General features: G+C 38.4%; 1 protein-coding gene across 1 annotated transcript in view; it reads left to right on the top strand.

The window, feature by feature from the left end:
- LOC136866542 (midasin) overlaps positions 1–14,577 on the top strand; it is a 191,148-nt gene that overhangs the window by 125,252 nt on the left and 51,319 nt on the right. The window contains exons 25-29 of the mRNA XM_068226582.1: positions 773–898; positions 3,093–3,469; positions 6,536–6,770; positions 10,445–10,650; positions 11,691–11,778. Coding sequence (XP_068082683.1) covers positions 773–898; positions 3,093–3,469; positions 6,536–6,770; positions 10,445–10,650; positions 11,691–11,778 — 1,032 coding nt within the window. The remainder of the gene's footprint in view (positions 1–772; positions 899–3,092; positions 3,470–6,535; positions 6,771–10,444; positions 10,651–11,690; positions 11,779–14,577) is intronic.

Raw genomic sequence — 14,577 nt, 5'->3', positions numbered from 1 at the left:
TTATGTTAAAAAGAATTGTTGATGCTCTGTTGTGTGAGGTAAATTATGGAAAATCCTCTTGATTTCCTATGGTGGACACGTATTTCACGTAGGACGGAGCTTGTTTGGTGGAGTGTCAAATACGAAAAAATCATTCGTTAGCTTGACTCGTTTATTTATATTCTATAGAAGTTCCCACATCCTTCGGTCGCCCTGAGCGGGCTCTGTCCTGTGTGCGCTAATCATGTCATGTTGATGGTAGACTGATTGCTTACAAGCAATCCGTATTTGACACTCCACCATACAAACTCTGTCCTATGTGAAACAAGTGTCCACTACAGTAAAACAAGAGGAGTTCCCACAATTTAACTTGCACATCGGTTTACTTCAACAACAGAGCATCAACAGTTCTTCTTAACATAAGATTGTAACAAGATAGCACAGTCCATTGCTTTTAACAGATGTATACAATTCCAAGCCAATTGTATCCAGACTTTCAAAAACTGCCCTACAAAATGCAATATTTCATCATAAGCGACATGTTCTTGTATTGGCAGTTGACTACATCTGTTTCTCTGACTTAAATATTTTTTTTTCGTTGTTTATGTACCATGCTTTCATACTACAAAGTTATTAATTGAAGTATAAGTGATGTATCATGATCCCACCTTTTCCTTCTCAGTACTTCCATTATCAAAAAATAATCAACAGCAGACACCCATTCTCATGATACCAATGCATAAATTCAAAAGTTTTATTCTTTGTAATTGATATAGCATGACTTTTCTTTTAGGTAATCAGCAACCATTACCAGAACCAGAACCCTTGGATCTTCCAGATGACCTTCAGTTGGATGATGGAGATGCTAAAGATGGACAGGAGGATGAGGAAAATCCATTTGACATTGATGCTATGAAAGGTTAGTAAGCAACATATTCAGGAAACTATATATATATATTTCATCCCACTTCATTTTGCATAAGGATTCATCCTTAGAACAAGTTGGCTATGCAGTTTAGATCATGTAGATGTGAGCTTGCATTTAGAAGATAGAGGGTTCAAGCTCCTCTATCGACAGTCCTGAATATGGTTTTTTGTTTATCATTTTCACACTAGGCTGTACCTTAATTAAGGCCACAGCCGCTTCCTTCAGTTCTAACCCTTTCATATCCCATCATTGCTAAAAGTCTGGCTCCATGGCTAAATGGTTAGCGTGCTGGCCTTTGGTCACAGGGATCCCGGGTTTGATTTCAATTTTGCTGGCATGGGGGCTGGGTGTATGTGTTGTCTTCATCATCATTTCATCCTCATCACGATGCACAGGTAAGGGCGTCAAATCAAAAGACCTGCACCTGGCGAGCCGAACTTGTCCTCGGACACTCCCAGCACTAAAAGCCGTACACTATTTCATTTCATTGCCAAAAGATCTAATGGAGTTGGTGCGACGTTAGAACATTTCAAGATACTGCAGACAGCATAAGGCTGAACTGTTGTGTGATCACTTACCATGGTTTATTGCTAGTTACTCATTGCACATACAATAGTATCACATAGCTTATCTTCATTCCTGAAAAACATGTACAATAGCATACCCATAAAAAGGCACGACCAAAACAAGTCACATACGATTAAAACCTTAAAATCTTTGTTTTTGCATTTATGACAGTTTACCTCTTATGTCCAGAAATTTATGTAGGACTAAAATGGACCCTTTTAAACTTTTTACTTACCCAGCACTAGTGGTTCCACCGCAGCAATACAACCACCACCACCTATTGAAATTGTGCATTCTTTAATAACATTTCCTTAGAAGTTATTTTAAACCATTTTCATTTAAGGTGCCCAAGAAGCAGCGAGTAAGATTTTGAAGAAGATATATGAATAGAACAAAAGCACATATAAATCATACTAAAGAAAGAGAAAACAGTAGTAAGTTTCCTGAGATTAACAACGAATACAAAGTAACAGTGGACAAAATAACACTTGATGGTTGACCAGCGAGAGAGATTTTATTGAACAAAATTTATTAGATGAATGCCTGATTGTTATGACTTTAGAAAGGCAGTATTCCTTGACTGGCAGTGCTAATGTAAATGAAGCAGTTCAGAGAGAAGGCCAACTAAGTTCTGACCACTGCTTGGCTACTCTGCTTGCATGAGTAATGAGAATCACAATTGGAGTTGCTGCATGTGAAAGTGAGCTGGAGGGGAAATTTCAGGGTAAACTGAATGTGAGGGGGGGATTATAAATGGCTGGTGATAGTGGTGGTGGTTATTGTTTTAAAAGGAAATGCAACCGGTTAACTATCCTCTCTTAATGCTAATCGAAGGGAAGAAGAAAGATGTCTGACACTCCAAAGAATTAAGGTATTGGCAAAAGAGAGGTAAAAGTGTAAACATGAAAGACTCTCTTAGGCCTCGCAAACCTAATACCGACAGGGTCCAAAGAGAGCAAGAGTTTACCAAGGGATGTCGGATAGGAAATGTGAAAGCAGGAACCTAACACAAGTAAGTGGAAGCTATACCAGCACCAACCTACTCTCTCCTGGGTTCTCATTAAGTTGCCTCTTATGACTAGCAGGGGATGCCATGGATGTATTCTCCTGTCCCTCCTAAAAGGGGTTGCTAAGAGTCTATTAGGTGGTGATGATTACTGTTTAAGAGGAAATACAACTAGCCAACCATCCTCTATGAACACTAATGGGTAGGAAAATGGAAGAGGTCTGAACTTCACAGAATGAAAGTATTCACAAAAAAGAGGGAAGGGTGATGAAGGGTATGAAAATGAAAGACTCCCCAGGCCTCGCAAATCTAATATTGTCAGGGTTGGTAAAGAACAAGGGTTGATCAAGGGAGGCCAAATAGGAAAGTTGAATCTGAGGAACCTGGCACAAGAAGCAGTGGCAGACTCAGCTAAGGTAACCATGGTCACCAACCCATGCTCTTAAGTTCAGAGCACCTGGTCTCCCTTTTAGTTGTTGTGTCTTATAACAGGCAGGGAATACTGTGGATGTATTCTACTGCCCCCATCCACAGTGTTTACTAAAGAGTTGTTTGTAAAGATGTATGCATTGCAGTATATATTACTTTATTCTACTGTTCTTATTGTTACAGAAAAGAAACCACCAGAAGCTGACGATAAAGCTGAGGAACAGGAGTCTACTGAAGAAAAACAAGAATCAAAGAAAGAAACTGAACATACTTCCAGTGATGAGGAAGAAGAAGAAGGTGGAAATGATGCCGAAGAAGCTCCTGGTGTGAAGGATCCAGATGATGATGAGAAAATGGAAACAGAGGGACCTGATGAAAATGAGGATGAGGTTGGTGGAGGAGGTAAAGATGATGAGAAAGAAGGGATAGAGCCAAAAGAGACTGAGAAAGAAGAAGAAAAAGAAGACAGAAACCAGTTGGAAGCAGTACCATCTGATGACAGACCTTCAGATGCTCCTGCTGAAGCTGCTCCTGATATGAAAGGAGGCTCCAAAGATAAGGTGAGTGTGCTATGATTTAGGCTCAGGTAGACTATTTAAGATTATACGTATAATGGGGGAATCTAAGACAAGTAAAATCAGTTTAGAAATGGAACATAATATTTTGAGTTAAAGCTCAGTAACTAACTGAAGGTGTATCGGGTGGGGATTGTTGTCTTAAGGGGAGAAAAAACTAAATTATCAGATCCTCTTAAAACTCTGAAGATTGAAGAGTGGGAAGGACTTTGAAAAACAAGAAGATAAAAACCATGTTTAGCATTACAGATCAAAACAGAATAAGAGTTGACCTATGGAGGACCTGCTATAAGTAAGTGGAGGCAATGCCAGACTTATATGGGGTCCCAGGGTCATTATGCCCAGCTCACAAGTTACGTGTCACTAGGGCAATTATTTTCCAATCATCACAGGTCCAATTTCAGTACTGCAGTGCAAATAGATTTTAGCAGTAAGAGCTCGACAGTCGTCAATAACTTTTAGCTCATAACATAACAAGTTACCCTCACCACCGTCAAATGATTTTCCTTCTGGTCCAACATTCAACACGTTAGCTACATTCCACTGTCACATTGCCTTTTTGACCAGCTTGTCAACAAACCCATATTCTCAACAACGTCATAACATCATATCAAATGAGATGGTTCATAGAGATCCAATATAAACATTGTATATTAACCTTCAACGACAACCTCGTACTTCTGCATCAAAGTGAACCACAACATCACCATATGCTATTGACTTTTGACTTCTAACTTACGTAAACAAATTATCATAGGTCACTTGACCATCTCTCAACTTTATTTTATTCAACATTATGTTTAAAAATACGATTCCGACCATCATTCTCATTATTGTCTAGTTCCAACCGCTAGTCGATCAACATAATTTCATGGCAATTTTGCCGCTAGTCTATAACAAACTGTCATTTTATTCATTTTACTTATATTAATAGTCTTTCAATGTTACTGTTGTAAATACTTTCCCCAATTATAAACTTCTCAATCATAGCATTGTCTTTAAAACCAATATTGTACTAGTCTTTTACTATATGTTAATTTTCTTTCAAGTCTCTTCAAGGCTTTTTATAAATCAGTTTTATCATATTTATGTGTAAATCAGGTGCCTGATTTTATTTCAGGGTTAAACCCATGGCTGATGATGCCTATATGTAAGGTGAAACATGTACAATTTTGATTAACATGTCAGTGTAATTCAACTAAGACAAGATTTATTGTATTGATTAGGTGGACAAATTTAAAAATTAACTTATTGTTATTATTTCAATCAAGTAACTAGTGACCCAAAGAATGCTACTATCATCACCATATTCAAGAAAGGTGATCGCAGTATGTGTGACAACTATCGCGGTATATCCCTGCTGTCCATAGCTGGCAAACTTCTTGCAAAGATTTTAATTAGCCATCTCCAGGTTGTCTATAAGAAGATTCTCTCAGTCTTAGTAAGGTTTTTTTTTGCCTCAAGAGTCACAGTTGATATGGTCTTCTGTGCACAGCAACTCCAAGAAAAATGCACAGAACAGCAGCAACCTCTCTAATTTTTTATGATCAGGTTTGAACACTCCATGATGGTATGTCCAGTCATGTTCTCCATCACGAAAACATCTCCGATGCTTTTCCTTTCAAACATGGATTGAAGTAAGGGTGTGTACTTGCCCCAATGCTCTTTGCGATGTATGTGGCTGCTATGGTTTGTTATTCATCGTGTAGGTACCGAAACCCCTGGCATTGATTTAAGGTATCGTCTTGATGGAAGTCTTGTCAACTTGACGAGACTATGTTCACGTTGGTTAACTCCTGTGACCAAGATAACTGAACTATAGTATGCTGATGATAACTGCCTCACCTGCTATCACACCTAAGGGGTTGCAGTAATCAGTCAGTAATTTCAAGAGTGCATATGATAGTTTTGGCCTCACCATCAAAGCACAAAAAGCCAAGATTCTTACCCAACCTGCCTCAAGGGACTAGCCTTGCAGAGTTCAATTTGTCTGTCTGATGTCATTCTAGAACAGGTAGAACACTTTCCACACCTTGGGAGCATCTTGTCTAAATGATGCACCTCAGAAGAGGGTGTGGAAAATAGACTCCATGCTGCTTATTTGGTTGGCTATCCAACTAGGTCTTCAGGAATAAAGACTTAACAGTTCATACCAAACTGATAGTGTATAAAGCAGTCATGATCACAATGTTCCTCTTTGGATGTGAGACTTGGACCCTGTACTACCATTGACACCAAGAACTTTGAATGTTTTCATCAGCAGAAATTTTGTTCAGTCATAAATATCAAATGGGAGAACCATGTCTCCAGTCTTGCAGATCTTAAGAAAGCATGCATGAATGGTGTAGAACCTCTATCATTAGCCATTGGCTTCGGTGTACTGGGCATGTGTGCCATATGAGCGATACCAGACTTCATCACCAATTCTTGTATGGTGAACTTCCTTGGCCACAAAACCCAATGGTGCCCCTTTGAAGCATTATAAAGACCCTCAAACCTGGGTCACACTTGCCAATGATTGCTCACTTTGGCACCAAGCCACCTCTACTGCTGTTGAACTGTTTGAGCAAAAGTGTTGTTGGCATGAAGTGATTAAGTGACAGGCACGCACATTCCAGCAGATGCAGCCAGCGTCGTCCTCCCCCGTCCATCGAGTGCAATCTTTGTGGATGCATGTTTCCTGTTGGAATTGGCTTGCTCAGTCATCAGAAGTACAAGCACAAACAGCATTGAATGCTAGTGGTGTGAGCAAGAGAATTTGTTCACTCGGAAATGAGTAGTAGCCAAAGATTCTCCTGTCCCCTTGCATAATCTGGGTATTAGATAAAGACAGGGTATGAAAACTAGTAAATGAAGGACTTCTTAGGGATCACATACCATAATATCACTTGATTTGGAAGAAAACTAATGTTGACCAAGGAAGGTTGTTCTGGGAAGTGTAGTCTAGCATTAGTGAAAGAAGTTTGTGTCTCAAAACTTGTGAAACTGTGTGCATTCTATTTAGAAGTGTATTTATTACAGTTTAGGTTTCATGTAACTTTCATATTCCAGGTGACTCCTCATCCAGACCAAGGTCCCAGTAAGGCTGATGAAGATATGGGCAGTGAAGGTGGAGATGAAGCCGAAGGAATTGGACAGGCTGAGGCAGAGGAGGATAAAACTGGTCATAGAGGACAGTTGCCAAATCAGAGAGACAATTTACCAAGCCAAAACACCCAACCTGAAGCAGATCAACAACCAGAAAAGCGTCGGCGACCTGGAGAAACTGATAGTAATCGAACCTTAGGTTAGCAAGTTTGTCACAGAAGTTGCATGTATGTCTACCCCTTAGTCCTGTTTCCTGATACAGGGTTGGGAATGAGGTGACATGAATTTTTATGGCATCTTTTTATGGTAGGATGCCCTTCCTGATGTCAGCCTCAGTTGAGGAGCTAATGAAGATGAAATGAATGATGGTGGATGAAATTGGGTAAGGAGGTGGAAGGAATCGACTGTGGCCTCTGTATAAGAGCTGTCCCGGCATTTGCTTGGAAGTGAAAATGGGAAACCACAGAAAACCATTCTCAGGACAGCCGACGGTTGGGTTCAAACCCACTTGGCTCCCGAATGCAGAGCTTGGCTCCATAGCTGTAGCACGTTAACACGCATATTCACTCTGCTCAGTAGCAAATTGATCATAGGAGTTAATAATTTATAATTAATATTTTAAATGTTCTGTAATGAAAGTAAAAACAAGTGGTAATTTCTTCTTCCAATATTGCCATTTCAATCTTTCAGTATTGTGTGTCACTTCTCTCCAAGGAACTTTTAGATGGAATTTTGAGTAATTTTCACTCTTGATAAAACATACAACTTTTTTAGGGAATGGTGCATGGGTAGGTGTTTGTTGATGATATCTATAGAGTAACATTTTGTAATGATTTCAGTTGGAAATAGCACAGAAAAAAAAATCCCCTTAAGCTAACTGAAAAAATAAATAAATGAAATATCATTTCAGAATATTATTAGGAGAAAGAAAATTCCATTGCTTGTGATTAGGAAAATAACCAAGAAACTTCTATGTGGGCTGTAAGTATAGTAGTGACAACGTAGTCCAGATAATCACAGGAGATCGGGCATGCGCAAATAGGATATGGGAGCGGTCAGCTGGCGCTGTTGTCGATGTGTAGTGTGCATTTGACAGGCCTCTAGTTGGGAGTGTTATTGTTGTGTGGTGTTGAAGTGAAGGGTGTCGATTTTACTGTTCTAAAGGTGATCAGCGTTTGTGGATTAAAATTGAGGTTGCCCACGGCAAAAATGCATCAGAATGCTATTGAGGATGTTAATAATTCCGATGAAGGTCCCTTAAAGGATGTTCCTCCTAATCAACACTATATGAGTTGTATTAAATTATCATCGTCATCATAATTTCCCCTTATCCAACTCCTGCCGGTCGGGGTATTTATGGCAATTCACCTTTTTCCTCTTTCCTTCCCCCTTTCCTCTTCCACGTTCTTGTCCCAGTCTAAATTTCATCTTCTTATGCTGCTCTTCACCGATTCAATCCACCTTGTTCTAGGTCTTCCTCTTGCTCTCTTTCCCTCGCACTTTGCCTCCAGCATCTGTGGATGGATAGGACAAACTCATACACAACCGCACCCAGCTTGCAGGAGCGAAGAAATTATAATGATGATGATGATGATGATGATGATGATGATCTGTCTTGGAATTCTATTCTCCTCCATCCTCTTTACATGTCCAAACCACCATAGTTTATTCTTTTCAACACTCTCATTTAGCTTTCCTATCCCAACTTCCTTCCTAACATCTTCATTTCTCACTGTGTCTTTCCTTGTCTTTCCTCTCATACTTTGTAGGAATTTCATCTCACATAGTACATTTTGTACATTATCTCTTTACTTTTCCTTGGTACTTCTTTGTTGTGATCTGGGGAAAGAACAGCAAAGAAGTGCAACAACAACTAGATGTACTGAATGAAAAAATTAAGAAGTATGGCATGAAAATCAGTACAGAGAAAAGCAAGACTATGGTGATATCGAGAGGGGAAAGGCAAGGAAAGGGCACTGTGAACATTGGAAGTCAGATTCTGGAAATTGTGGACAGCTTTAAAAACCTAGGAAGTGAATTAATGCAAAATCCTAGGGTGGACATGGAGATTAGCAGGAGGGTACAGCAGGGTAATGCATTCTACCAAAGTGTAAGAAAACTTGTTTGGAGCAAAGAAGCAATAGATATAGAAAAGGCATATGATAGTGTCCCCAGAGGGAAGGTTTGGGAAATCATTGTTAAAGAGAGACTTGGAAGAGAAATGTTAGAAATGGTGCAAGCAATGTACAACAATTGTGTTAGCAGAGTACTGACCCCAGTTGGAAAGACAAAATGGTTTAGGAATAAGACTGGACTAAGACAGGGGAGTGTGCTGTCACCTCTTTTGTTCATTATGGTCATGGACAAAATTGTAAAGGAAACAAAGGGAGTCTGTGGAGATAAAGAGATAAAGATATTGCTTTCTCACAGTTCCCCCAGTACCCTGAGAACTGCACGTCACCTTAAGCAGGGGACGCCCTAACCTTTTCCAGGATTGATTTACTAGTACCATATCATATATATAGGCTGTCATTACGATGGGGTCACCACTCCCAAAGGCATTTTATACCTACTGCCAGGTGTTATTCTAGGCTGCTCCTCTAGAGTACAGGTGCCTTCTGTAGCTTCTCCTCTGGAGTACAGATGCTACAAGTTTCCCTCTTGTTCCCTTTTCTGCCACCGATGCTGTATCGAAGTCCACCTTCTCCGCCACTGATGCCGTTGGGGTCTTCACCCATACACTGGGCTTGAGCCCTCCATATTTGTCACCGCTAGAGAGAGGTTGTCCCAGTATTTTAAAGCCCCCAGGAACTGGGCTGCCTGTTGGTCCGTGGGTTGTATTGGGTATTTCAACCAGCCCTACGGAATTGTAGGGTCCTCCTATCCACCACCCGGGAACACGCCCTCTAGTGGTTAACAGGCTGTATTAAATAGCCTGTTTTATTATTTCAGGATTATTTTTGGTCCCTATTTAGGACCATCTTCAGCTAACATACAAAAACTTAAAAACTTATAAGTAGCACACATACGTACAAAAAACTTAATATTTAAAATTCTTTAAAAATTCATTCACTAAAATTTCGTTTTGTCATAAACACAGAATACTTGACAGAAATGTTAATCACTTATGTGTTCATAACATGTTTCTTGCAATTTATTGTTCATCATGTGAAAATATTTTCTGCAATTGAAGGGGTATGTTCTTACATTCACATCTTTGGAAAATGTGTCAGTTTTTTGATATTGTTTGTTGGTCTGGTAGTGTTATTAAAAACCTATAAACTATTGAAGCTGCTGTATTAATAATATATTGTGAAAAGATTCCTTGTGAATAAGTATTTAACATTTGCTCACATAAAATCTAGTATAAAGTCCTTTTAATTATGTTTGTTGGAAAATAAATTCTGTATTTAGGCCCTGTACACACTCTTATATATGATGTTAATGTGTTATTACTAAATTAACATAACCCAGGGCTATTATTTTGCGAGGGAACATCCTTTACTGCTATTGCTTCTTTTTCATATATTGATGCCTGCATAGAAATTACATACATGCATGCATACTTACATACATACATACATACATGCATGCATACATACATACATACATACAATAGTCGTTCAACGCTTCTTGATCTCCTGTGGTTGTCTTGCTGTGAGTGGAGGTTGGTGCTTAAGGATTTCAGAAACTTCTGTAACTTTTCAGACATTGTAGAGTGAAAGGGTTTAGAATGGTAGTTCCATCATTTTTAATTTATAATGATTAGCATAGGTGAATAAAGGGTGCAAAGGGTTAATCCTGTGTATGATGAGTTGCTTCTTTTTTACATATGAACTAATTGATTAAAAGTTTGTTGTTTCTGAATTTCAGGTGATGTGACTGAGCCTGTAAAGAAGAAACTGAAGACTATAGATCTTCCCCAGAAAGATGGGCAGGAAAATGAGGAGATGGAGGAAGATGAGAAGGAAGAAACAGAGGAGAGGAAGACTGATCAAAATATGAATGCTGAAGAGTACCGACACATTAAGGATGCCAAAGAGACTCACGATACGCAAACTCTGGATGCAGCTACTAAAGTAAGTCAGAGTTCCTTCTTGTATCACTTTCAGGGAAAATTTAAATTTGATTTGATTTGACAGTTGTGTCAGGATGTGGTTATTTGAGACATTGTTTATCCTGTCTGACAAGTGAAGTCTGTCTTATAATTGTCCAGGGAGTCACTCCATTAAATCGTTCATTCAATGTACCAGTGTAAGGGATGCAACAGACTCGTATCTCTTCCCTCCACTGCTCACATGCCAAGTATGTTAACATACAGATCACCTGAAACTCTTCAGATCACTTTTGTGAAGTATGGTGGAGGTTCAGCGTAATTGTAGCACTGGTATTTTTCTGGTTGGTTGGATTTGGAGTTATTTTTTAAAAGAGGAAATACAATTGGTCAACCATCCTTTCTTAACAGTAATCAGAGAAAAAACAGAAGAGGTCCAACCCTTCCTAAAATACAAGTGTCAGCTAACAAAAGGAAAAGTCATGAAGGACTTTGAAAGAATCTCTAGGCCTCACAAACCTAGTAACATTGGGGTCAGAAGGACACAAGAGTCGATCGAGGCAGGTCAGATAGGAAACACGAAAGTGACTAGCCTGACACAAGCAAGTGGAAGCAATGCCAGTCTCAGCTAGGGGACCTATGGTCACCACCTATGTTTTTAATTTGAGAGCCCCTGGATTCCCCTTTTAGTCATCTCTTATAACAGGCAGAGGATACTATGGGTATATTCTACCGTCCCCATCTATAGGAGGTTTTCTCTGTGTGATCTTAGAAGCATCATATATGAAACTTATACATTCACCACTATGCAATAACATTACTTTTAATCTTATTTACACACTTACAGTAATTTTATTATAAAGTTACATTGTTGGTGTTCTCTCCACTGTGAATAAAGCCATCTGACAAGAAGTGCTCCAATGAGGTAACTTACTTGCCTTGAACAATCATTGATATCTTCAAGAATGTCATTTACTGTTGAAGATAAAGACATCATTGCCTTTAAGTTGCTTTTTAATGTTGTAATCATCATCTGAGTTACTGTAATTCAATCTAACCTTCTAGGAACAGGCAGAGAAACAGTCTGTACCCAAGCTAGAAGAGGAGCCAGCTGAGGACCCATCACCAGATGAAAAAATGGAGCTTCAGAAAGGTAAATAGTACTATATTGAAATAATCAAAAATCAAAGGTAATTTTTGCATGTTAGGTAAAAAATGGTAATTCAGTAAAAAAAAAAAGTCAGGTCAGTGGTTTTTTTTTTGGTGTTTCTTTCAATGTTCCTATCTTTCTATATATGACTTGATTTTTTTCTTTCCATTACATATATTGGCCCATTGGTTTTTTTCTCCTTTTGTGTTTGTTCTGCATTCCAAGTCTTTTACCATCTGATTCATCTCTCTCTTTTTGTGTCTTCTCTTTTCTTTTTTTTTCCACCAGGCTAAGTAGCTCAGACAGTTAAAGCGCTGGTTTTCTGAACCCAAGTTGGCAGATTCGATCCTGGCTCAGTTTGGTATTTGAAGGTGCTCAAATACGTCAACCTCTTGTTGGTAGATTTATCGACACGTAAAAGAATTCATGCGGGACAAACTTCCAACATCTCGGCATCTCTGAAAACCGTGAAAGTAGTTAGTCGGATGTAAATACTAATAACAATATTATTGTCTTCTCCTTTCCAATTTTTATACAATGTTCTTCTTATCCTACATTTCCCATCTCAAGAATGTTCTGCTAAGACTCTATGAGTCTTGAAGCCTGCCTTTACAGCGAAGCTAGGAAGTAAAAAATGAGTTTGTCTGGTCTGAGAAGAAATTAATGTAGAACAACTGTGATTGATGAGGATGTTCCTATCTTTCTGTAGTATATATGACTTGTTTCACTTTTCATTACATATCAGAGAAGTAGTATCTTGAGACACTCTCAGAATAGCTGAAGGTAATGAAAGACGAACTGAAGAGGATTCCTAGTTTGTACAAGGCTGATGCTATCAAAGATTGAAGAAACCTGAGCTGCTAAGTCCCTAGTGATCACTGTATTCTAAGATTTTTGAACTGATTTAACCTCTTAATTTAAAAACCAGAGATATCTTTAGTTTTGAAACCCCAAGAATATTTGGTTAACCAAAGAGTATGTAGTAAATTAAAAGTCTGAATACAAACATTTTATGTGCATACTTACTAAGTAGCCACACTATGACGTACAATTTCACTTTTACATTTTGAATTCTCAGAGAAATTTCTATCACAGTGCAAAGGGGAGGAGGTCAAGAAGAGTAATGCGTGTTTTTCCTTGCTTCAGTGCACATAATATGACAACAAATATTTGAAAGTGATTTATGCAGAATGAAGTACCGTTTTTCATTAATGTTTTTAAAATTGTAGTATATCTTTTTATTGTATTTTCTTAACATAACCACTGAATTTTTTGATGGTATTGTCCACATGTTTTGAGATTTGTGGGTTTTTTTTTTTTGAAGAAATTTCATTTTAAGATTGAAGAATTTCTGTCTTATTGTTAATGTGGTGGTCTTGTCTTAATTTCTTTTATAGCATACACATTGGCCTGTAAATAACTCATCAACAAAACATAGTAAAAGGCGTATTCTACATGCATTACATATATTTTTTCAACCACTTGTTTAACTGTTTCTTCTTATTCTTTTTCTTCTCCTCCAATCATACGACAAAACAATAGGCTATAACAGAAAAAAAATGGAAAAAGAATTGATATATAATTATTCTATTTGGTGGGGACAAAAGTCTGTTTGTATCACCATTTATAACGCCTGAAAGGTATGCATGCCCACTTAATGATGTGGACAGACAAGTTGCCAGTGTAACTCCTAGTTTCCCAGTGCAAGGACATCTGTGATTATGTTTACATTTTCTCTATGTTAATAGCATAAAAGGAAGTAAGGTTAGTAGAGCAGCACCATCAGTGCAGTAGGAAACATGGATAATCTAACAAAGTAAACTTAATTTCAATTGACTGTCAGAGAAGCAGGTAGAAGGACACTAATGAATTTGTTCCAATCTACATCAGGGTGTAGTCAAAATTATTTCCATTTCTCTAAATCTGCATTATTTAATCACACAAGTTTTATTTCGTTCAGTGCCCTCGATTATTGCCAATGACTTTTTGCCATTTTCTGGGTAGCTTAAAAATACCAGTTTCCCAAAAAGTTGCAGGTTTCTGTTGAGTGAACTGTTTGTTGGTACTTCTGCAGTCCTCCAACGAAGCAAAGTGTTTACCATTCAGAAAATTTAGGAGAGATGTAAATAGATAATAATCTGATGAATCAATGTCAGGAAGGTAGGGTGGGTGCAGTAACACTTCACAACCAAAAGACCGCAACTTCTGAGAAGTCGCAGTAGAAATGTGTGGTTTTCCTTTGTCATGATGGAACACCACTTCACTGTTTGTTAATTCTGGCCATTTCTCTTCAATGGCTTTTTTCAGATGGTTCAGTTGAGAACAATATCTCACTGAATTGATGGTCTGACTATTAGAAAGCAATTTTTAGTAGATAATGTCTTTCCAATCCCATCAAGTGCAGCAGTACTTTTCTGGAATGGAGACCTGTTTGGCAACTGTGAATGGAGGTTCATCTTTTCTTTGTGTTGACTTTTTCCTTTCAGTGTTGTCATAAATGATCTACTTCTCATTACCCGTTACCTGATGTTTCAGAAATGGATTATTGCACCTTAATCACAAATGGGCATACACTGTACCGAGTTCATGTGGCACCCAAACATCGCAACGAAGTAACCAAGCCTCTTCATGTGTCTCCCCACATTACGGAGCATTATATTTAGTACTGGAGCCATATCACCCGCTGTTACCCTTGGCTTACTTTCAACCAATTCCTGGAGTCTTGCTTCGCCTGTAACAATGGGTCTTCTGGTACGAGATTTGTCCTTTAAGAAACGAATTCCAGATCGAAACCTAGAAAAC

Source organism: Anabrus simplex, chromosome 1, assembly GCF_040414725.1.
Source record: "Anabrus simplex isolate iqAnaSimp1 chromosome 1, ASM4041472v1, whole genome shotgun sequence".
NCBI lineage: Eukaryota > Metazoa > Arthropoda > Insecta > Orthoptera > Tettigoniidae > Anabrus > Anabrus simplex.
Note: the sequence above shows the minus strand (reverse complement) of the source record. Positions and strands in the feature narration are given on the sequence as shown.